This window comes from Piliocolobus tephrosceles, chromosome 18, assembly GCF_002776525.5.
Source record: "Piliocolobus tephrosceles isolate RC106 chromosome 18, ASM277652v3, whole genome shotgun sequence".
Classification (NCBI taxonomy): domain Eukaryota; kingdom Metazoa; phylum Chordata; class Mammalia; order Primates; family Cercopithecidae; genus Piliocolobus; species Piliocolobus tephrosceles.
In genome coordinates this window covers 68,545,563-68,571,215 of record NC_045451.1, presented here as the reverse complement: position 1 = coordinate 68,571,215, position 25,653 = coordinate 68,545,563, and the positions used below count along the sequence as shown (strand labels likewise).

General features: G+C 40.1%; 1 protein-coding gene across 2 annotated transcripts in view; it reads right to left on the bottom strand.

The window, feature by feature from the left end:
* Positions 1-25,653, bottom strand: part of PTPRM (protein tyrosine phosphatase receptor type M) — an 846,383-nt gene that overhangs the window by 513,310 nt on the left and 307,420 nt on the right. For both annotated transcript variants that reach the window (XM_023228490.2, XM_023228491.2), the window contains exon 3: positions 1,102-1,373. In XM_023228490.2, coding sequence (XP_023084258.1) covers positions 1,102-1,373 — 272 coding nt within the window. The remainder of the gene's footprint in view (positions 1-1,101; positions 1,374-25,653) is intronic.

Below are 25,653 nucleotides of genomic sequence, written 5' to 3'. Positions count from 1 at the left end.
AACAAAAAAAGAAAAGAAAATATATTTGCAAACCCCGTAGATAGCACTTCTTGCCCTGCTACAAGTGACTTTTATTTTCTTAAAACAATACGTGCCAGGCATAAACAAATTTTGAACTGTAATTTTTACTAATTTGACAAAGCCTCAAGACACTCCTTATCAAATAGTATAGGATTTTCTTACATTTTATAAAAATGTATTTATTTATTTATTTATTTAAATTGCAGATTCAGGAGGAACAAGCACCTCAATTAAACATGAAAAATTATCTTAGATACATGTTCCAGCTGGCTCCTGTCTGAGCCAAAGGAATTAAAGAAAGAGAAAAGCAAAATATTGCAATCCTCTTTATTCCTCCTCATAGTCGGCAATTAATTGAGTATTCTCAATACTGTTTATTTTTTACCCAGGTTTGTTACCTGCGTAAATTGCATGACTCTGAGGTTTGGAGGTATGATTAATCCTGTCACCCAGGTTGTGAGTACAGTACCCCAAAGTTAGTTTTTCCACCCTTGCTCCCCTCCCCCTTTTTGTATTCTCCAGTGTCTACTGCTCCCATCTTACGTTCATGTGCACCCAATGCTTAGCTCCTACTTATAAGTAAAAGCATGCAGCATTTGGTTTTCTGTTTTTGCATTAATTTGCTTGGGATAATGGCTTCCAGTTGCTGCTAAAGACATGATTTCATTCTTTTTTATGGCTGCACAGTATTCCATGGTGTGTATGTACCAGTCCACCACTGATGGACACCTAGGTGGATTCCATGTCTTTGCTATCGTGAATTGTGCTGTGATAAACATTCTACCAAAAAACACCTGAATTCATGTAATTTATTTTCCTTTGAGTGTATACCCAGTAATGGGATTGCTGGGTTGAACAGTAAGTCTCTATTCAGCTCTTTGAGAAGTATCCAAGCTGCTTTACAAAGGGGCTGAACTAATTTAAAATCCCACCAACAGTGTAGGATGAGAGTTCTCCTTTCTCCACAACCTTGACAACAGAAATACACCAACCTTTTCTGATTATAATGATATAACAATAATTTATATTTTTAGAAACTAGAGGATGCTTCAACATAGGTAATAAAAAGAAAGCACATACCTGATAGAAGTTAGGCCAGAAAGTACTAATGGCCAGTTCGGCCCTGTTCCATGTACGTGTTAGGTCTCCAGATATATTCCAGATAGGGTTCCCCAGTGGCCCGTTATTGACCTTCACGTAGACATTGAGCAAACCCGGAGGAGAATTACTCTTGCTGGACACAAAATAGTGAAAGTCGATGCAGTGGGTGTCATTTTCTTTAAGCTGGGGTAAGAGCAGGTGGGCTCTCTGCCCCTCAGGTCTCCCAGAGGCATTCACCAGCATGAAAGAACCTGCAAAAACAAAATCAAGGAGAGTCATAGCCTGAAACACTACTTTCTGGTTATCTCTGAACACCCACCATCATTTACATGGGTTGGCCCTGCAATTCCATGTCTTACTGAAACTGCCATTTATTTCATTCCTATTTCATTTATCACCTCCTCCTCCTCCTATCGTCCCCTTATGTGTTCTCAAGAGCGCACATAATATTAATGGAAAATTCCCTGGATGTTACTGTAATTTGACTTCTAAATAACAGAAATGTAACAAAATGTTTGTAGACTCGCCTTATGCTAGCAGTCAGGAGTCACAGGCGATTAATTACATTAAAAATTGAAATTCCTTATTTAAAATGCATGTCCTCATTCACACCAACTGTATGTCATGTGCACAATAGCCACACGTGACAAGTAGCTACCACACTGGGCAGCAGAGATACAGAGCATCTCCACCCAGCAGAAAGTTCTGCTGAACAGCACTGTCCCATCATGTTAGCATTACTCAGTAATCACTTTGTATAACCTAGAGAAAGACAAAAGATTAGGTGGGCTGTGAATCTTGGAGTCATGATACTGGCCCCATCATGTTCCCTGCTGTCAAGGTAATTCAGCACCAGTACCCACCTCCATCGCTGGAACAACTGACTTCTCCTTGACAGTGGAGGTGTTCTCACAACAAGGTGATGACTTAGACAATCACTGTCCCAACTGGAGGACAATCATTCTAAGAAGTCTTATGAGCTCTTTGGATCTTGACACAATGGCCCTAACCTACCCGGGAGTGTTGAGGAGCTTCCAGATGGATTCAAGCTTTCCAGATCCCAAGTACTTGGGCCTTCCCCATAGGAATTTTATATTTCACATAGTAAAAGATAAAAGCAAAATGTTCAAACATAAAAGGGAAAATAGGTTGTCATAGGCCTGCTTCAGCACAGAGGAAAAAATGTATTGAAATTCTAAGGAGGAAGTACACCAGAACTTGGAGTATAAAAATGAAAAAAATAAAAATACTACACAGATGGGTACCCTCATTGTGAATCATAATGTTCAAGGTGTGTATATATGTTAATATGAGTTTATTGTCTACCCACACATACCAGGAAACACACACATCCACAGTACTAGAAAATGGATGGAATTTCTGTCTTGTTTACATGCTGTGATTGCCTGAACAGCAAAACCGGAAGACCACCCTTTTATAGTAATTCCCAAAGAATGACTGTAAGTATCAAATGGAAAATACAGATGTAGATATCCTTCACAGATTAAGAGGTTGTTGTTAAAGGATCTATATTATCATATGCTTTCTTATGGTTGCTACCTTTACAGCTATGAGGTGAGCCAGATTTAACACCATTTATGATAAACAGGAACGGGGTCACAGAGAGATTAGAAGCAGTTTATCTAGGTTTTAGGATGAGTTAGTGGCAAAACCAGAACTTTGAGCTTCTGAGTTTCCAGCCCATTACTCATTCTGCCACACTCCAGTAACCCCAAGTTTCTTCATGTGCTTTTTGAACATATATGAAAAAAAAAAACACCCTTTCAAAGCAGTGAAGGGAAATTATAGTAGCTATTTTGAAACAGAGCAATTTTTCAAGCAATGAATGTTATGCACCTAGAAATAGAAAAACCAAGTCACAAGCGAACCTATCTATGAAATATAACTTACCTATGAAATACATTTCAGCATTAAGGAAGAACTTTAACTGTGATTTAAGAAAGAGTTGGGGAAGAGAAAGAACAAGTGACAAGAGAGTATCATTGAAATAATTCAGGTTAGTTATTGCTTACAAATGTAAAAAATCTTCGAAACATGTAGGGTTGATGAACCCCATCACAAATCCAGAGTAGGACGCTGGTGTATGTGAGTTACAGATTGTTTTTTTCTGCTCTTAGTAAAATAAAAGCTGACTTATGTCAGATTCTATCACTGGGGGCTCTGTTATCTACAACAGTTACCACATATATTACTACTAGTGGGGCTGAGGCATGACATGTTCTTGAGGTCACGTCTGAATGAACAAAACCTTGAGTATGGCCATATTGCCAAGAAGATTGTTTCATTGTTCCCATCACTTAAGCTTGGGCAGCCAGGGTGGAAAGCATGGTAATATACACAGGATGGCAAAATAAGTGTTGCCCACATCCTGTGAAGCACTCAGAGGAGTCTCCTTTCACATATTTACATAAACTGGGTACCTTTCTACCATTACTGTTTAGGAAATCACCCAGTTTTCCAAAACTGCTATTCTTCTAGCTACACAGCCTGCCTCCAATGTTTAATCCACTGTGCTCCATTCCAGCATGAAATGCTCTACACTCTTGAGTCTAAAGTACACAAGAATTTTTATGTTGAGATCCAGGTGAAATTCAGGTATAATCTAAGTTACTCAAGTGATCCTAGCTTTCAAAGTCCTTTCTCTTCCTTTTTTTCCCTGTTTGACTTAGAATAGTCTATTTTGCTTTGAGGTATGCTTCTGTAATGCAAATTAGCTCACATAGGATTACTAGATGGGGAGTGACATCCCTATTACACACAAGTCCTCTTGGTTTATGTGCAATTTTTTGCAGGACATTAACATTGTGAAGTGATCAGGGGCAACTGTTCTCTCAAATAAAGGGAAAGCTTTATCAGTACATGATGTCTTTTAAACAAAGCTAAAGATCCTACAGAAGTGTCTTTCCTCAATGCAAGGAGTGGCAAGAAGGGGCTTTAGTGGTTTCATTTCTCTTTCCATTCCTAAGCTGTCTCTGAAACTGTAAGAACGAGTGAAGAACTGTGCAGCCTCTGCGCCCTTCCTCTGTGTTTCAAAAGGACAAAAAAGAAAAGGACTGATGAAGACGACAAATCTCTGACGACATTTTTAAGTTGACAGCAAGTAGTCTCTATTAGAAGAGAATGACTTCAAGGACTTCTATGGAGAGTGGGAAGAAGTGGAGGCCTTGGGTTCAGGGTCTGAGGTTCAGGGCTGAGGATGGGCTCATGGGGTCTGTGCCAGAGTGGAGTTCAGAGAGCCAGCACTTTTATTAGCTTTGCCACTGTTTTGGTTCACTCGAAGGGTCAGCCCCAACCCCGTTCTCCTCACAAGAGGCTATTTTCTCTCTCTCTCTTTTTTTTAGAGACGGAGTTTTGCTCTTCTCACCCAGGCTGGAGTGCAATGGCGCGATCTTGGCTCACTGCAACCTCCGTCTCCTGGGTTCAAGCGATTCTCCTACCTCAGCCTGCCGAGTAGCTGGGATTATAGGTGCCTGCCACCATGCCTGGCTAATTTTTTATATTTTTAGTAGAGACTGGGTTTCACCATGTTGGTCAGGCTGGTCTTGAACTACTGACCTCAGGTAATCCACTCACCTTGGCCTCTCAAAGTGCTGGGATTACAGGCATGAACCACTACACCCGGCCCTAGATCTGCTATTTTCAGCATGTGATTTTGTGAAATTCGTGAGAGGCTTCTCAAGTGCAGGGGCAGGACTTTGGTGGAAATGCAGACTCTACACACACTCTTCCTCTTGCAGAGGTTCAGGTCCTCGGGAGGCAATTCTATCTGGACTGCCCCCATGGCTAGTCTCTCCCAAATGAGCTGGAAATCAATTGAGCAGCACTCAGATTTCAACACTCATGATCTTTGAGAGGAGAAGTCTCTGCCAAGCACCTTCCCCTGAGGTACACTCCTCTGCAAGATTCCCTTTTTCCCTTCCTCTACACTCTCCCAACTGGTGTATCTATGCAGCCTGATAATTCACCACGAATGCATACAAGGCAAGTGGGACAAAGCCCACCACAAAGCACAAGCCCAGCAAATGCTCCTGACTTTCACTATGATGACTTTAGCTCCTCAAACCTCCTAAATGTATGGCTTTTTAAAATTATGTGGCTTTTTTTTTTTGGAGACAGGATCTCACTCTGTCCCCCAGGTTGGAGTGCAGTGGGAGGATCACGGCTCATAGCAGCCTCGACCTCCTGGGCTCAAGTGATCCTCCTCTTTCAGCCTCCCGAGTAGCTGGGATCACAGGTATGCATTACCACACCCGGGTACTTTTTTTAAATTTTTTATTTTGTAGAGAGGGAGTCTTACTATGTTGCCCAGTCTGGTCTCTAACTCCACGATTAAAGCAATCTTCCTGCTTCACCCTCCCAAATGTTAGGATTACAGGTGTGAGCCACTGTGCCCAGCTGGAATTCTTTACCATTTATTTCTATTTCCCCCTGTTCACCTCACAACTCTCCTGGTCCTACTATAATTCACCTAAGTGGAAATTTTTAAGTTTCCTTTCTTTAAGAGAGAAGAACATTAGTACTGAGATAACACAAAACCTTCAACTCAATTAATCTTGCCCTTATGTTTTTGGGGAAAGGTTATCTTTATTTCAGTGTGTGGCCATCAAGACTTAACTCACAGCTTTAAAGTACAAAAGGTGATGTTTCTGTCCACACTCGGGTTTCCTGACAGTGGTGTACTATTATGTGCCAGTGAGTTTACAGAAGCAAATGTGAGAGTCCAGCAAGCTGCAGTCAAGTTACAATTCGCAGCAGGGAGAGAAGTGTTGCTTGTTTGTTTGTTTTTATCACCTATCTGCTATAAAAGTATAAAGTCAACTCACCAACCAATGTTTAGAGAATTACAGAATTCAAAGCATTTATATTCAATTTTAGACTATTAAGTCTGTTTTTTAAGCTACCCCTATATGGCTGAATGTTTAATTTTCACCTTCTGCTTAAATGTTTTGACTGAGGAAATGCATTTTCAAAGAGTAATTGGGTCTCCCTCTGTAGTTACTTCCTTACTTCAATTCTTTCCTCCTACAAAAAGCATTCCAACTGGGTAAATTTTTTAAAAATCGTAATTCAAATTAGCATAGAAATTCTGTTTGTGTTCAGATAACAAAACACCCTTAAGTCACTAGTATATAAGTAGAAAATACACCATTGCAGGCAAATGAAATGAGCTCTGCATGATGGAGTCAGCTTCAAAAAGGGACAGCCTTTAGATGCAGACTTAGAAGCTTCTTAAGAATAATTATTTTGGTTTCCCCAAAAAGGAAAACTCTTTGATAAGAACATGCAATGTTCACATTCTCAAATCTCTGGGTGAATTAAATTTAGCTAATCATACCCATTGGCAAATGCTTTTGATTAAACTATCTTCCATTATTGTTTGTGACAGCAGCAATAATGATACAGAATTAGTTATTCCTTTCTAACCCATCATCAAAATTTGCATTGGTGTGTTTGGGGCTCTAGATTTGTCAAGGCTGAGAAAACTACATGAACTGTCTTCCAAGTATATTTGAGAAACTTTGCAAACAACAAAAAACAGAATATTTTCCATTATCCAGCAGGAAGGAAGAGCTACATGTATTCTTCAATACTTTAGCTTACAGAGAAGCAGTATTTTGTGAACTTTAAAGCTATTATAAAATTCACTTTTTAAAGTTCTTTTTTTTTTTTTTGAGACGGAGTCTCACTCTGTCGCCCAGGCTGGAGTGCAGTGGCCGGATCTCAGCTCACTGCAAGCTCCCCCTCCCAGGTTCACGCCATTCTCCTGCCTCAGCCTCCTGAGTAGCTGGGACTACAGGCGCCCGCCATCACGCCCAGCTAATTTTTTTTGTATTTTTTTTTTTTAGTAGAGACGGGGTTTCACCACGTTAGTCAGGATGGTCTCGATATCCTGACCTTGTGATCCGCCCATCTCAGCCTCCCAAAGTGCTGGGATTACAGGCTTGAGCCACCGCACCCGGCCTAAAGTTCTTAATTTTAGCAAAAGCCACAGATTATTGGTCTTTGCCTCCCTTGGGCTGTTTTGCCTTTTTCTTGTATGACCATGCCTTTAAATTTGTGGATTTAGAATACAAGAGGCAAACAAAATGTTAGCAAGTTCCCTCACTGCAGGCGTATCTTCTGACTCTCGTTTATGGGGTTATTTGTACTTCATCTGACCTATTCGGATACAACCGGTTAGAACAGTTCAGTTCACTAGAGCAGCACTTCTCAAACAATCTATAATGAAAAATCAGTTGTTGTTGTTTTTTTAAAGTCCAGTGCATCTCAGACCAATTTATATAAAACACAATAAACAGGAATTGCTAGAAAAATGAAATTGTTTAGACACACAACATGGTAGCCCCAGATTTGTTATCATTCAAAGAAATAAAATTATTCTGTCAAATCCTATAAAAATTCTCTAAGGACCTGCTCTCAATTTCTGCATTGAACTGATCAGGGACCAGAAACAATGTGCGGGCCGGCTCTGATCTGCCGACCATACTGAGTGGCACAGGCTTAAAGTTATAGCAAAGAGAAAAGCAGTAGAGCATCCTTGGTACCCAAATATACATTTTCCCTCAACAGTAGATGAGGAAATTTGAAAGAAAAGAATGAAAAAAATATCTTGTTTCTTAACCCAAGGGTAAGTTATAAAAGCCAAGGCCGTTGAATATGAAAGAACGTTGCGGAAGAAAACGAAGAGGGAAAGCAGGAAGCAAGTGGACACACATAGTCATGGTGAATGGAAAGGTTGTACCCAGGCTCTGAACACAGAAAAGACCTGGCTTCAAGGAAAGGAGAAGACAAGGGGTGCTAGCAGGCTACGGCACGTGGAATCGCCACGTACGTCTGCACATCTTAAGGAGAAGGGGAGAGGGTATGGGGGCAAAATGGGCCACCGATGCCTAAGCCAGGTGCTCCATGAACTTTATCTAATTAAATCCTCACAACAATGAAGGTCTGAAGAAAGAGAGAGCAGGGTGAACCCACCAGAGGACAAGTGAAAGCATCGGATAGGGCCAAGGGGAATGCAAACTTTTTACTTTCAAACTCCAAAGGCAATACTCCTAAGACTAATAGTTTTCAAACAGTTTGACTGTAACTCATAGTACAAAATACTATATTGTATTTCCCCCGCTGCACCACTCCGAGACCGAGTTTCACTCTTGTTGCCCAGGTGGGAATGCAATGGCACAATCTTGGCTCACTGCAACCTCCGCCTCCTGGGTTCAAGTGATGCTCGTGACTCAGCCTCCCCAGTAGCTGGGATTACAAGCACGCACCACCATGCCAGCTAATTTTTGTATTTTTAGTAGTGACAGGGTTTCACCATGTTGGACAGGCTGGTCTCAAACTCCTGACCTCAGGTGATCCACTTGCCTCAGCCTCCCAAAGTGCTGGGATTACAGGTGTGAGCCACCGTGCCAGGCCAATATATTGTTCTTTACATCCAGTATACATGTGTAAAGCGATGTGTGTGTATATACATTTACCTACACACACATACCCAGGCTTTCATTTAAAAAATGTGTATCACTATGCTTCTAACCACACGTATATATGTAATGCGTGTACATTTTCTATTCTAACTCAATTGCATCTTGCAAAATCAATTAATCAGTTAATTCTGGTTGCAACCATCAGAGCCCATAAATGCTTTAAGACCATAATGCAACTCCTCCCAATAATCAAAACTACTGTGCTCTGCTTCCTTAGAAAGCTTTTCATTTTTAATTTGTCCTTTACACTTTGATCTCATCCCCTGATTATCATATACCAGGTTACACCCCTCCTCCAACTCCCTCAGCCAGTACTGACACAGCTCCTAAAGAATATGTCTCAAGACACTTCCTAAAATAGGGAAGAGGAAGGTCTGGGGAGAAATAAATGAACTACGGGAGAAAGGCTCAAAGGGAACAAAGTCTCTGCAGGGAGGTGCTCTAAAAATGCTTATTAGTACCCATTTCAGTCTGATGAAATCAGCCTCCAAGTTGCACTCACATTCTGCAGACCAGATATCATGCATCCTTCCTAAGCTACTGCCTCGTCTATGCCCCTCCTACAAACATGAAATACTTACTTCGCAGCCACTAGGGAATAAGACATGAAGAACAAAAATTCTGTCTTCTCCCAAATGACACAGTTTCTTTTCTATTTGCCCTGTCTCTTCTTGCCTTCCTTGTGGATTCCCAACAATTACTGAAAGAGACCATTTGTTAGTTGTACTAACTTTTGCCCCATTCATGATATACCGGTGAAAACACAGTAAGATAGCAAAAAGAAGTCACACTGTATCACAAGGAAGCTGAAGTAAAACTCTCTAACCAACTGCACGTCTCTTTACTCCCTGATATGGCTTGGCTGTGTCCCCACCCAAATCACATCTTGAATTGTAGTTCCTGTAACTCCCACATGTCGTGGGAGGGGCCCAGTGAGAGTTAACTGAATCATGGGGGTGGTTATCCTCATGAGAGTGAGTTCTCCTGAAATCTGATGGTTTTATAAGGGGCTTTTCCCCCTTTGCTGGGCACTTCTCCCTCCTGCCACCATGTGAAGAAGGATGTGTTTGCTCCACCTTCTGCCAGGATTGTAAGTTTCCTGAGTCCTTCCCAGTCACGCAGAGCAGTGAGTCAATTAAACCTCTTTCCTTCAAATACCGAGCCTCAGGTATTTCTTCATAGCAGTGTGAGAATGGACTAATACACTCCCTCACCAGGGACAGGGGCTAATGGGATCATCCTGGCATGGACCATTCTACAAATCATGCCATTTAGTTCCTGGTACTCTGTTCCACTTGAGGGAATTCCACATCAATCTAGGTGCTACAAAATTAATAAGCACAGCTCATATACCTCAGATGTGCATATAACCTTTGCTTTAAGGCATTTATATTAAATACCAAAAAGATATTCAATTGTCAATTTAGTGATTCACAGCACAACTGAATGGCTATTTTTTATTATTCATAGAAGTACTGAGCTGAACAAAAATATATTATTTCACCTTCACTAGTCCCTTTTAGCCATGGCAGGATTCATCTGAGCACCCATTATATACTGGGGCATTTTGAGAACTACAAGCAATACAAACTTGGACCTATTCCTCCAGCAAGAACTTCACAGTTCAGTTGTATATCATAGTTTAAGTTGTTTTCATTCAGCACAGAAAGAATAAAAAGAGATTCACAGAATTGGCAAATCAAATCATTAAGTTCACCAATGGTTACACAAGTAACCACAGAAGTGGCTGTAAACTTTATGGATTTAGGACCGTCAATCTTTTTTTTTTTTTTGAACATGCAGTTACAATTTATTAGAAATAAATACAGAAACATTTTTCCTTTCTTTCTTCCAGCCTCCTGTTACATGGAATACATTCTATTTTCTAACTTCTTGTTGTAAATGTTTGCAAACATACACAAAAACTAAAAAGAAAACAAAAAGTACATTAAATACTGATATTCCCCTTACCTAAACTTAACAGTTGCTAAGCTTTGGGGTACGTTTTTAATAAACTTAACAATTGTTAAGTTCTGGCGTATTTTTTTGGGCCATAACTTTTCACAATAACTTGTAGACATCATTATATTTTCCAGACTTTACAATATGGATATTGTATATATTGTACAATATACAATACTTTACTCCTAAATACTGATTTTTTATTTTAACATTTTTATTTTAAAAGACTTAAAAAGAAGATATTTTTCTTTTTTTAGAGGTGGGGTCTCTCTGTGTTGCCCAGGCTGGAGTGCGGTGGCTATTCACAGGTGTAATTCCACTACTGATCAGCACAGGAGTTTTCCCTCCTTAGGTAACCTGGTGGTCCCTCATTCCCAGGATGTCACCATATTGATGTGGAGCTTAGTGCAGACACCTGGTCAGCACAGGACTCTTGGGCTCAAGCAATCCTCCCACTCCAGCCTCCCCAGTAGCTGGGACTACATGCCTGAGCCACCATGCAGGGCATTACTCCTAAATATTTTAACATGAATTCTCCTATATAACCACAAAACCACCATCACATTTAAGAAAATTAATAAAAATTCCCCAGTATTATGTACTACCCAGTTGATAGCCATATATCCCAGTATGTCAATCTTAAAAGGAACTTGTGAAACACAGTTATCCTAAGAGACAAAGCAGCATCGGAAGAGGCTCACTGCAGAGAGGGAACCCTGCGGGTTCCGTAGTAACAAGTAATGTGCTCTCCTTTTATAAGAAAAGGGAAGCTTTAATGAGAACTCAATTGTATTACAGTGTGTCATTTAGACAAACTGCTTCAGTGACTTAGGTGGAAAATACTAGGTGTGAGTTTTGTAATTTGTAAGTAAAAAACAAACACTGAGTAAAGCAAACACAACCTTTTAACTATCTGAGGACGCTAATGACTGTACCTCAGGAAATGAGCCACGCGTACAACAATCAAGTAGTGACAGACTGACTATTTAGAATGTTCTAAAGAGGCTGTTTAATTTCCCATACGTCAAGTTTTTCATTGATTGACATCTTTAGAAACAGGTTCGCTTTTGTTATAAATCTCAGAATGACACAAGCCATCACAATATAAGCTTCCGCTTATTTTTCTCCTAAATTAGTGTTGATTCAGAAATCTTTTTTTTTTCTTTCCACGTGTGAAAAAAAGCCTGTGCTATTCAGTATGGTCTGCAGATCAGAGCTATCTGGTGACAGTCTACCAGCTAAACTACTATGACTTGCCTTAAGAAGACATTGTACAGTTAGCTTATATATAAAACGCAGGCCAAACTTGAATATTTAAAAGGTCTATCTTTGACACATTCAAACACTTGCTAGTGTACTCAGAAGAAGCTTGCTAAGTCATCCTTTGTCCTATAGAAGAGTTCAAAAGACTCCAAGGGTTCTGTCAACATTCCTGATGGAACGTCCCCCATATTCCTGAATAAGAAGCCAAAGGATGTGTCCAACTAGGGTGGGCAACCAGGGTCATGCAGGAATTTTCACTGCTCGATCAGAAGGTAGAAAAGAAGGAACTGTCGAAACTTAACAAGGTGAGTAGTGGAGAAAATGAAACGGCTTCCACATTAAACTAAAAATACAGTATCAAGTTTATAAATTATCAAAAGTCTGGAACTTAAGGAATCTGTTGGATTAATTAACCAGAAAAAGCATCAAAATATCAATAAATAATTAGCAAATAATATGAAAAAGCAATCTGCATTAGCAGAAATACAATTAGAATACAGATGTCTGGGAAAATAGTTATCTTACCACTAAACAAAGACATTCAAATTAAAGCAAATGCTGGGTATAATTTTAACATGGATAAATTTCTTAATTATATAAACATTTCAACACTATATGCCTGTGAGGTTCTGGTGAAGTTCCTGGAAGGGTTCAGGAAAGAAAGAAGCAGGGATTTTATCACACACAGCATCCCAACACCAGAGGCCACAGAGAGAGTCACACTCCTTGCCAAGAGCAGGCTGGTAGATAAATCCCACCTACAAAACTTGCTAGTTCTGTGACCTTATGAAAATCACTTTCAATCTGAGCCAGTTCATCCATCAACTGAAAAACACAGTGCCTACTGTGAAAGCACTGGACTAAGGCAAGCAAACTCCTGTGCTGGGCAGGACCTGAGGAGGGCTCCCTGAGCTTGGTAGGAAAAGCTGGGCTCTGTAGCCAAACAACCAGAATTAGGATCTTGACTCAGTCACATGTTGTATGTCCTTGAGCAAATGAACTAGCTCTTCTTTGCAAGTTTCCTAATCAAAGAGGTGGTTGAATAACTTAAATAAGGTAAATCATGTAAAATGCTTCTTAAAAGAGCGACTGGCATAGAACAGATATATGTCAAAATTCAACCTTTGTCCCAGTTTTTATCCAAATGTATTTGAACTTAGCCTAGGAAGACAAGATAACAGAGTTCTTACTTCAAGGTAATTTCTTACACCATAAAATTATGTGTATCAATGATCATGTAATTATACAGGTTACCATCATCCATCTTTAAATCAGCATAACAAGGTCAGTAATACAAACCAGGCATGGCACTTAGATTTATCTTCAGTATCTAAACTTGAATTTTCAAATACAAATAATCATTCTAGATGCAACGTGGAGTGAAAAATCTTCTAGTGTGATTTAAATGCTTAGATGCTACCAAGTCTGTTAAATTATAAATATATATATTTAATGATAAGAGCAAAAGGCTACAATAATTAATGGTGATTATGAAAGCTGCTAATTATACTTATAAAACCAATTGTTAAAAACTTTCAAATCATTAAATATATAACTATACTAACAATATGGGAACTGATAATAGCTGATACTTACATGATATTTAATACGTGCTGGGCATTCTTCCAAATGTTTTACGTATATTAACCCTTTTACTCATTACAGACAAGGAGGAAACTCAGGCATAGAGGGGTAAGTAGCTTGCTCAAGATCATGTAGGTAGTAAGTGGTAGAGGCAGAAAATGAACCTCAGGCAAATGTGCTCTGGACTTTGTGCTCTTAAGCATGTTACTAAGCTGCTGCTCAGTTTAAGGGGAAGCACATTAGTTAGATAACTTCAGGAAGAACATGATATCCTGGTAAGTATATACATAAATAACACCTACTTTTATTCATAAACATAAGATAGCAGAGCTAAATAAACCTAAGATAGCAGAGAACAACATGTGAGCATGTTCACTACCATGGGGGCAGGTCCAGGCTAACTGCTGGAGGACGGGAGACAATGTGGAGCAGAGATCAGCCTTCCCAGTTAGGACCAGCTGACCTGACTGCTGACTGCAGATGCAAAAGTGAACGCAGACAAGATCAGCCATGCATGGCTCAGATCAGCTGAACCATTCAGCGGAGTCCAGCCCCAACTGCTGACCCATAGAATTATCAGCTATGAGTGTTTTTTTAAGACAAGCTTGAGGGTGGATTCTTCCTCATGTGTATTTTGAGCACTTTCATAATAAAAGTTTTAAATGATTTTTTAAAAGTTTTCAAAAGTGCTAACAATATCTAAACGAACTGAATTTTGGATCATGTTATATCATTGAGAACGCATTACAGAAAATTAACACGTCTTTCTTCGGTACTTGGTTGGACATGCAATTTAAAAAAGGATGATCAACTTGAAAATTTAATTTGACTAAACCAGTTTTTTTAAATCACCTAATTAATTTATATCAACACAGACATTTTGAATTTCTCACATACACACACATGCACACACACACACACACAATCATGCATCACTTAAGGACATTTTGGCAAAAGATGGACCATATATATAACTGCAGTCCCATAAGACTGTAATACTGTGTTTTTACTGCACCTTTTCTATGTTTAGACACACAAATACTCACCATAGTATTCCAGCCGCCTACAGTTATTCAGTACAGTCACATGCTATACAGTTTGTAGCCTACGAGTAATAGGTCATACCATATAGCCTAGGTGTGGAGTAGGCTCTACCATCTTGATTTGTGTAAGTGCACTCTATCATGTTCACACAACGAGAAAAACATCTGACAATACATTTCTCAGAATGCAACTCTGTCATTAAGCAATGCACGGCTTTATTACAGGTATATACACACATACAAATATACAGGGAGAGTGACCGGGATCGAGAGAAAGGAAGAGGCAGGGAGGAAATGGTTTTTACAAACAAATTTGCTGAAAAAAGAGTAAAGATGGTAAAGTTCAGGTCTTTGGCAAGACTGGTGCATGTTGGCTGGGTGCGGTGGTTCACACCTGTAATCCCAGCACTTTGGGAGGCCGAGGCGGGTGGATCTTGAGGTCAGGAGTTCGAGACCAGCCTGGCCAATATAGTGAAACGCTGTCTGTACTAAAAACACAAAAAAACTAGCCGGGCATGGTGGCACACACCTGTAGGTCCAGCTACTCGGGAGGCTGAGGGAGGATAATCACTTGAACCCAGGAGGCAGAGGCTGCAGTGAGCTGAGACAGTGCCACTGCACTCCAGCCTGGGCAATAGAGGGAGACTCCGTCAAAAAAAAAAAAAAAAAAGGTGCATGTTACCAAGAATGTTCCACTGATACCCATAGTATCCTTGGATACACCATAATATAGTGAACAATTTACCCACTGTGGGATATGTCATTTATCATTTGTAAAGAATTTCCTTTCTTTTTCTTGAGACAGTCTCGTTCTGTCACCCAGGCCGGAGGGCAGTGGCACGATCTCGGCTCACTGCAACCTCTGCCTCCTGAGTTCAGGTGATTCTCCTGCCTCAGCCTTTCCAATAGCTGGAATTACAGGCACCTGCCACCATGCACGGCTAACTTATTTTTTATTTTTACTAGAGACAGGGTTTCACCATGCTGGCCAGGCTGATCTCAAACTCCTGGCCTCAAGTGATCCACCCGCCTCAGCCTCCCAACGTGCTGGGATTACAGGCATGAGCCACCGCGCCAGGCCATTTGTGAAGAATTTCTGAAGGAAGCTTTCGGTTTTCTGTTTCTCCTAGTGTTTTCAGCTCCTCGGCTCCTTGCTGTGGGAGCTACAGGAAAATTAAAATAGCTGAACTCAGTGCACCTTGATTTATTCCCTTAGGTAGGTGGTCTAGAAACAGATTCATACATGTATATTTCTATCGCTGTATCACTAAGCTTGGCTGGAGGGAAAGTTATTTTTATTGAGTACACTATTTCGTTTTCAGGTTTTGTTGTTGTTGTTGTTAATTCAGAACCCAGTATAACTTACTACATTTCTATTAAAACCTTAGGTTTTAAAACTCATTTTTCATAGAGGTCTAAAGAGGCGTTTCTCTCTCCCTCTTTTTTTTTTTTTGTCTCTAGCATAACCACTTTAAAAATTTCATTTTTTAAAAGCTTCATTTGAAATGTCCTCACTTGACGAACGATCTATCGGCTTTAGAGGGAAATAACTTTATATTAGGGAAAATTATTTATATTACTCTCAGAATACAAAAACAAGACAGCTAAATTCTAGAAATCCTTGCAAACTGTTTTGTTTACATAGAGACCCAGTTCTTTCTTTCCCCATTTTAAGTCTTCATTTAAAAAATTAACAAAAATTGCATATGCCTTTATAAAATGTCAAAAAAATAAAGGATTCCAAAGGAAAAATTAACCATTTCTTCCCAACTTTCACTTAACTGACCAGAAACTTATCCCATTTAGACAACAGTATGTTTCCCTCAATACTTCTTTATATGTAAATAAACATACAGACACATAGATGAAGGGTTTAAAAAAAAAAAAAAAAACTTTTCCTACTTTATTCAAAGAATAATAAGCTGACACATTCCTCTGCAGCTTGTTCTGTTCCTTTACCAATAATATAATGTTGACAACTCTTCAGGCCAATAAGGACACAAAGACCCAAATTTACATTTTCGACACCTGCTACGACAAAGAACATCCGGTAAAGAGCCACGTGAACAGTTTTCATTTCTACAGAAGACAGTCCTACAAGTCAGGTTTCTAGCCAAAAGCTGTATGTATTTTTAACCTTACAAGGTTTTGATTTATTGACTATAAATACTAAGCAACTGCTCCAGACATGAAAATAGTATTTTTTAATTTATTAATGATCACGGTCAGTGGTTTATATAAAGCGGCCCTGTTACTTCAAAGAAAAGAAGACTAGCTAATGTGAAAGCAGCTTCCAGCCCAAAAGAAAAGAGGTCTCTTGGCATCATCTGTTCTAAGCACAGGCGATCATCTTGACTTCCTCCACTCCCTCCTTTTGGCTGTGTTGTTGTTACTGTTGCTCTTGTCGTTACTGAACCTGTACCGAGTGCTAGCTAAGTGCCAGCCACTCTGCTAAGCACTTTATGTCATTCAGTCCCTTTAGTAAACACTGAAAGAAGTATTGTCACTTTATAATCAGGAGGGTTTAAAAAAACTTCCCTAAGGTCACACAGAAAAGCAGATTGTAATCCCGTCAGTCAGATTCTAGAGCTGATGATTTAGCCCAACATATAATCAAGGTTTCATAGCACATCTCAGAGTCAGATAACCAAATAATGGTGGTGTATGCTCTCTGGAGAAAATTAAAAATAGAACAAAAAAAAGTATATTAGAAGCTATTAGGGTCATCTTCAGCTTTGAATTACAACTCTTAAAAAGTAAAATTAGTCGACTCTCAAATTACATGAGCTATTCTCTTATTAAAAAATAAAAGTTAAAATTCACTATGCTTATGATGGCAGTATGGAGCCAAAACGAATTCTATTATTTCTTCTCAAGTAAGCAAAAGAATTAGTGACAGAATGCAAGATAAGGAGATGAAAATAAAATATATTATTTAACAACTACCAGTGTTCATTGAAAAACACGAATTTTAAGTAAGACATTTAATATAATATAAACAATTAAATCAACCCCTGGATCTCTTCAGAAGCCCAGAGGATATTTTTTATTCTTGCTGTTTCCTAATGCAATAAAATGATATAATAACACTCACATGGCTTTACTTAAAAATGTTATTTAAGATCAAATTATGCAAAACAGATGTCCAATTCTCTGAGCTTACACAACCCTAGAGAAGACAAACATTATCTACTAAGTGCTAAAATGGTCTGAAGGTCAGAAGCGTATCTGTGATGACTCACAGAGGCACTCGATACTAAGCACACTCCATCTTCTACCTCCACAGAGTGCCCTCCACAGGTCTGCCAAGAGATGCCACGAGAATCATTTCCAACATTCACTCCTGTATAAATGGCACTTTTATTGTTGCCAATAATGAAATGGGAAGAAAGGTACAGGAATTAATACCACTGATTATCTTGGGTATTTTTATTCAAGGCTAATTTTTCTTTTATTTAACCAACGGGTTTGTAAATAACTCTTTCAAGTAATTGTTTTCGATCCAGGTAAAAAAACAAGCCAAGTACCCATAAACACACTGGGTAGAATAGCAAAGCAATATGAATAAAAATGCATAATAATATAATTTTATAATAACATGAGAAAATATTAGGTGGGAAGAGTAGACCAATGGTAATCTAAGGCAGTGATATGAGGAAGTGGGAAGGATACATGGGATATTTTGAGTTACAATCAAAGGATTGTTTGTTTCAGTGGCTATTGAGGCTGGGAGCTGATGGTGTCCAAAATGATTCTCAGCCTAAACTATGTAAAAGAACGGTGGTTCTTTTACACCATTTATATGATTCTGGTTTATGTTGACAACTGAATTTTATCTGACAAAAAAGCAGAAACAGTAATTTGATATATCTATGTCACCCATGATGGATAATCAGAGGTACGTCCAGCCCTCAATTGGTTGAATTAACTATCACAATGCACTATGAACAAAAAATAACAACAGAGGCATTTTTAAATCCTTTTATGTATCTCATTGGCAGAAACTTTTTCTTTAATTTTTTCTTCATTATCATTTACACAATTATACTAAAAATAAACAGTGAACTTTAAAATCTACTGTGTATATGTACTGAGTAATCACTGCCCAGGCACTGTGGTAAGCACCACTGACTCAAAGTTGAGTATAATAACTCAAGCCCCACTCTTAAGTCAGGTGTGGCAGGAAGATAGTGATGTTGCAATGATGTGAACACTTCCCTCATTCAACATTCACCAAGGGCACACACAAAAGTGGCACCAAAGCTAGGTCAGGGAGGTGGGGTGCTAGTGACGGCTCTTTAGAGAAAGGGAACTCCGAGCTGAGTCTTCCAGGATGAGGCGTTAGACAAGCCACACACGGAGAACAGACTGAGGATTCAACATTTGTTCATTCCACAAACATTTGTGAGCCTGTTACAGTGAACAGACACTGACATTGGGCATGAAAAACACATGTCCATGGCCTCTCAGAAGCTTCCAGTCTAACAGAGTAAGCAACTGAGTAATTAAGTAATTAAAATACAAAGTTGTAGTTGCTATGTCAGAGACATATTCCAATGCCAAAGTGAGAGAATGGCACTGCAGAAAACAATGGCTACCGCAAGTTTAGGATCATCCTCAGGGTAAATTAAGAACTGAACTGGACTGTCACTGAGAAACTGTAAAGCACACACAAATGCAAATAGTGACCATCAACATCTTGGAGGGTGGAGGAAGATACTTTATTCACTGTCTAAACTTCATTCACTTCATTCATTGTCCAAACTTTAGAAGGACTAACCAGTGCTTCACAGCCGAAATCAAGATGTGATTTAACCACAGGAGGAACAGCATGTCCACGGTTGTTGTTGGGAATCACAGCATGGCTTTCTAGGAAAGCAACTACGCTCTTGCGAAAGTAGTAGCAGTTCACATGAAAATGCCTGTTCTTTAGAGCTTGGTGTTTTGCTTTTATAAAACTTCTTTCGAGAGCTGCATTGCTGCCTTAACTGATATTCCAGGGAGGCAAACTCCCACCTTGCCACACACAGGTCAGATATTTCAAAACTAACCATTATTGTTGGAGTTTGAAAGCTACTTTATCCCCATGAGAGTCAACTTCCAGAGAGACGGTTCTTTTGTAAAGTGTTTTAGGGAACATCTTTAAACCTTTTCGTTAGGCGGAATTACTTCCATAGAGTCTAGACCAGGCCCAGAGGAGAAAGCTGAACTAAAAGCAAAGAATATTTTTCAATTGTTGAGGAAAAAAAATTCAGTGATTTTATATTTCAAATAAAAAATGTTCAGGTAGGCCGGGCGCGGTGGCTCAAGCCTGTAATCCCAGCACTTCGGGAGGCCGAGACGGGCGGATCACGAGGTCAGGAGATCAAGACCATCCTGGCTAATACGGTGAAACCCCGTCTCTACTAAAAAATACAAAAAACTAGCTGGGCGACGAGGCGGGCGCCTGTAGTCCCAGCTACTCGGGAGGCTGAGGCAGGAGAATGGCGTAAACCTGGGAGGCGGAGCTTGCAGTGAGCGGAGATCCGGCCACTGCACTCCAGCCTGGGCGGCAGAGCAAGACTCCGTCTCAGAAAAAAAAAAAAAAAACGTTCAGGTGATTTAATATTTAAACTTGTCTATCAGATTTTATATTGATTAGCAGGCAGTGTAATGAACAGAGGAGAGGATGGGGTACCATCTATTTACAGTCAAGGTACCTTTCAGTTACATGGAAAATGATGTCCTAGAGAGTACATATACCAAAACAAAACCACTGAGCAGCCAAAACAGATGTCATCAAATCCATGCATTTATTCAGTTGACTCAGAGCCTGTACTCAACCATATGCACAAAAATTATGTTATCTGGTATCTGCACCTTCAGAAATTCACAGGAAATAAAGACCGCTAAAGCAGATACCCAAGCAACAATGAGAAAACTGAGTTGTCAAAAGGGAAGACACAACAAAATATAAAAGACAGTCATGCCAAGTTGCAGCACAGCAGCCAGGGGTAGTCAGGAGCATAAGTAAGCCACTACTCTCTAGCACATCTGTGGAAAAACACTTATGTTTTTCAACATGGCCTTAACTTACCACAAACACTGATAAAGTTTTGACTGATATTCACCTAAAAGCAGTAAAATGTCCTGATATCATAGTGTTAGCCAGTTGTCAGCCATCTTGAAGATTCAGCTTTCTAGACCACCTTCATCTGCTGAAGACCAAGTCCACCATGCCACTGTGCAAGTTCAACTTCAGTTTCACTTTTCATTTCAGAACCTTGAACTTTCATAAGATTACAAAGATTAACTCGCATATGGCCCAGTCTCTAGCCTAAGGGAAGACACTGGGGCTCTTAGCTTTGAGGATACTCCTGATGCACATACGGGTTAGGAGCTACAGAAGAGCAACATCATGTGGTCAGACATCAAGTGAGCTGATATCCACAGCCCCACAGAAAGCATCCAATAATTACTTGCATTAGAATATGCTCAGAAAAAATTAGCACTCCACAAAAAGGCATCAGTTAAATAATGGCCACTTACTGGCCACTGCAGGAAGAAAAAATCATGGCTTTTCTTGGGAAGTTTAAAAATCTAAAAAACTGATGGATGGCTGGCAAGATAGCCGAATAGGAACAACTCCGGTCTGCAGCTTCCAGCAAGATCAACACAGAAGGCGGGTGATTTCTGCATTTCCAACTGAGGTACCTGGCTCATCACATTGGGACTGGTTAGACAGTGGGTGCAGCCCACAGAGGGAGAGCAGAAGCAGGGTGGGGGCATTGCCTCTGGGGAAGTGCAAGGGGTCAAGAACTTCCCTCCCCTAGCCAAGGGAAGCTGTGAGGCACTGTGCCATAAGGAATGGTGCACTCTAGCCCAGATATTACGCTTTTCCCAGGGTCTTTGCAATCCGCAGACCAGGAGATTCCCTCCAGTGCCTGTGCTACCAGGGCCCTGGGTTTCAAGCACAAAATTGTGCGGCTGTTTGGGCAGATACTGAGCTAGTTGCAGGAGGTTCTTTTCATACCCCAGTGGCACCTGGAAAGGCAGCAAGACAGAACCGTTCACTCCCCTGGAAAGGGGACTGAAGCCAGGGAGCCAAGTGCTCTAGCTCAGCAGACCCCACCTTAACAGAGCCCAGCAAGCTGAGATCCACTGGCTTCAAATTCTCATTGCCAGCACAGCAGTCTGAAGTCAACCTGGGATGCTCCAGTTAGGTAGGGCGAGGGGCGTCTGCCATTACTGAGGCTTGCTTGAGTGGGCAGTTTTCCCCTCACAGCATAAACAAAGACGCTGGGAAGTTAGAACTGGGTGGAGCCCACCGCAGCTCTGCAAAGCTGCTGTAGCCAGACTGCCTCCCTAGCTTCCTCCTCTCTGGGCAGGACATCTCTGAAGGAAGGGCAGCAGCCCCAGGCAGGGGCTTACAGGTAAAACTCCCATCTCCCTGGGACAGAGCACCCGGGGGAAGGGGCAGTTGTGGGCGCAGCTTCAGCAGACTTAAACACTCCTACCTGTCGGTTCTGAAAAGAGCAGCGACTCTCCCAGCAGAGTTCAAGCTCTGCTAAGGGACAGACTACCTCTTCAAGTGAGTCCCTAACTCCTATGCCTCATAATGGGGAGACACCTCCCAGGAGGAATTGGCAGACACCTCATACAGGAGAACCCCAGCTGGCATCTGGTGTGTGCCCCTCTGGAACGAAGCTTCCAGAGGAAGAACATGCAGCAATCTTTGCTGTTCTGCAGCCTCCACTGGTGATACCCAGGCAAAAGGAGTCCAAAGTGGACCTCCAATAAACTCCAGCAGACCTGCAGCAGAGGGGCCTGACTGTTTGAAGGAAAACTAACAAACAAAAAGGAATAATATAAACATCAACAAAAAGGACGTCCACACCACAATCCCATTCAAAGGCCATCAACATCAAAGACCAAAGGTAGATAAACCAATGAAGATGGGGAGAAACCAGAGCAAAAAGGCTGAAATTGCAAAAACCAGAATGCCTTTTCTCCTCCAAAAGATCACAACTCTTCATTAGCAAGGGAACAAAACTGGATGGAGAATGAGTTTAACAAATTGACAGAAGCAGGCTTCAGCAGGTGCGTAATAACAAACTCCTCCAAGCTAAAGGAGCATGTTCTAACCCAATGCAAGGAAGTTAAGAACCTTGAAAAAGGGTTAGACGAATTGCTAACTAGAATAACCAATTTAGGGAAGAACATAAATGACCTGACGGAGCTGCAAAACACAGCACGAGAACTTCATGAAGTATACACAAGTATAAACAGCTAAATCGATCAAGTGGAAGAAAGGATATCAGGCATTGAGGATCAACTCAATGAAATAAAGCATGAGGACAACATTAGATAGAAAAGAATGAAAAGGAACAAACAAAGCCTCCAAGAAATATGGGACTATGTGAAAAGAAGAAACCTATGTTTGACTGGTGTACCTGAAAGTGACAGGGAGAATGGAACCAACTGGGAAAACACTCTTCAGGGTATTATCCAGGAGAACTTCCCCAACCTAACAAGACAGGCCAACACTGAAATTCAGGAAATACAGAGAACACCACAAAGATAGTCCTCGGCAAGAGCAACCCTAAGACACATAATCATCAGATTCAACAAGGTTAATATGAAGGAAAAAATGTTAAAGGAAGTCAGAGAGAAAGGTCGGGTTACTCACAAAGGGAACCACATCAGACTAACAGCGGATCACTCAGCAGAAACCCTACAAGCCAGAAGAAAGTGAGGGCCAATATTTGACATTTTTAAAGAAAAGAATTTTCAACCTAGAATTTCATATCCACCCAAATTAAGCTTCATAAGCAAAGGAGAAATAAAATCCATTACAGACAAGCAAATGCTGAGAGATTTTGTCACCATCAGGCCTGCCATACAAGAGCTCCTCAAGGAAGCACTAAACAGGGAAAGAAACAACCAGTACCAGCCACTGTAAAAACATGGCAAATTTTAAAGAACACTGACACTATGAAGAAACTGCATCAACTAAAGGGCAAAATAACCAGCTAGCATCATAATGACAGGATCAAATTCATATATAACAATATTTACCTTAAATGTAAATGGGCTAAATGCCCCATTTAAAAGGCAGAGACTGACAAACTGGAGGAAGAGTCAAGACCCATCAATGTGCTGTATTCAGGAGACCTACCTCATGTGCAAAGACACACATGGGCTCAAAATAAAGGGATGAAGGAATATTTACCAAGTAAATAGACAGCAAAAAATAAATAAATAAATAAATAAATAAATAAATAAATAAATAAAGCAGGGGTTGCAATCCTAGTCTCTGATAAAGCAGACTTCAAACCAATAAAGATCAAACGAGACAAAGAAGGGCATTACATAATAGTAAAGGTATCAATGAAACAAGAAGAGCTAACTGTCCTAAATATATATGTACCCAATACAGGAGCACCCAGATTCCTAAAGCAAGTTCTTAGAGACCTACAAAGAGACTTAGACTCCCACACAGTAACAGTGGGAGACTTTAACACCTCACTGTCAATATGAGACAGATCAACGAGAAAGAAAATTAACAAGGATATTCAGGACTTGAACTCAGCTTGGGACCAAGTGGACCTAATAGACATTTTCAGAACTCTACACCCCAAATCAACAGAATATGAATTCTTCTCAGCACCACTTCACACTTATTCTAAAATTGACCACATAATTGGAAGTAAAACACTCCTCAGCAAATGCAAAAGAACGGAAATTATAACAAACAGTCTCTCAGAGCACAGTGCAATCAAGTTAGAACTCAGGAGTAAGAAACTCAACTCACTCAAAATCACACAATTATATGGAAACTAAACAACCTGCTCCTGAATGACTACTGGGTAAATAAAAAAATTAAGGCAGACATAAGTAAGTTCTTTGAAACCAATGAGAACAAAGACACAACATACCAGAATCTCTGGGACACAGATAAAGCAGTGTTTAGAGGGAAATTTATAGCACTAAATGCCCACAAGAGAAAGCAGGAAAGATCTAAAATTGACACTCTAACATCACAATTAAAAGAACTAGAGAAGCAAGAGCAAACACATTCAAAAGCTAGCAGAAGGCAAGAAATAACTAAGATCAGAGAAGAACTGAAAAAGACAAGAGACATGAAAAAACCTTCAAAACAATCAATGAATCCAGGAGCTGGTTTTTTGAAAAGATCAACAAAATAGACAGTACCCTACCCAGACTAATAAAGAAGAAAAGAGAGAAGAATCAAATAGAAGCAATAAAAAATAATAAAGGGGATATCACCACTGATCCCACAGAAATACAAACTACCATCAGAGAATACTATAAACACCTCTATGCAAATAAACTAGAAAATCCAGAAGAAATTGATGAATTCCTGGACACATACACCCTCCCAAGTCTAAACCATGAAGAAGTTGAATCCCTGAACAGACCAATAACAAGTTCTGAAATTGAGGCAGTAATTAATAGCCTACCAACCAAAAAAAAGTCCAGGACTAGGTGGATTCACAGTCGAATTCTATCAGAGGTACCAAGAGGAGCTGGTACCATTCTTTCTGAAAATATTCCAAACAATAGAAAAAGAGGGAATCCTCCGTAACTCATTTTATGAGGCCAGCATCATCCTGATACCAAAACCTCGCAGACATACAACATAAAAAGAAAATGTCAGGCCAATATCCCTGATGAACATCAATGCGAAAAATCCTCAAGAAAATACTGGCAAACCGAATCCAGCAGCACATCAAAAAGCTTATCCACCATGATCAAGTCGGCTTCATCCCTGGGATGCAAGGCTGGTTCAACATACACGAATCAAAAAACATAATCCACAACATAAATAGAACCAATGACAAAAAGCACGTGATTATTTCAATAGATGTAGAAAAGGCTTTCGACAAAATTCAACACCCCTTAATGCTAAAAGCTCTCAAAAAACTAGGTATCGATGGAACGTATCTCAAAATAATAAGAGCTATTTGTGACAAACACACAGCCAATATCATACTGAATGGGCAATAACAGGAAGCATTCGCTTTGAAAATCGGCACAAGACAAAGATGCCCTCTCTCACCACTCCTTTGTTCTGACCAGGGCAATCAGGCAAGAGGAAGAAATAAAGCGTATTCAAATAGGAAAAGAGGAAGTCAAACTGTCTCCGTTTGCAGATGACATGATTGTATATT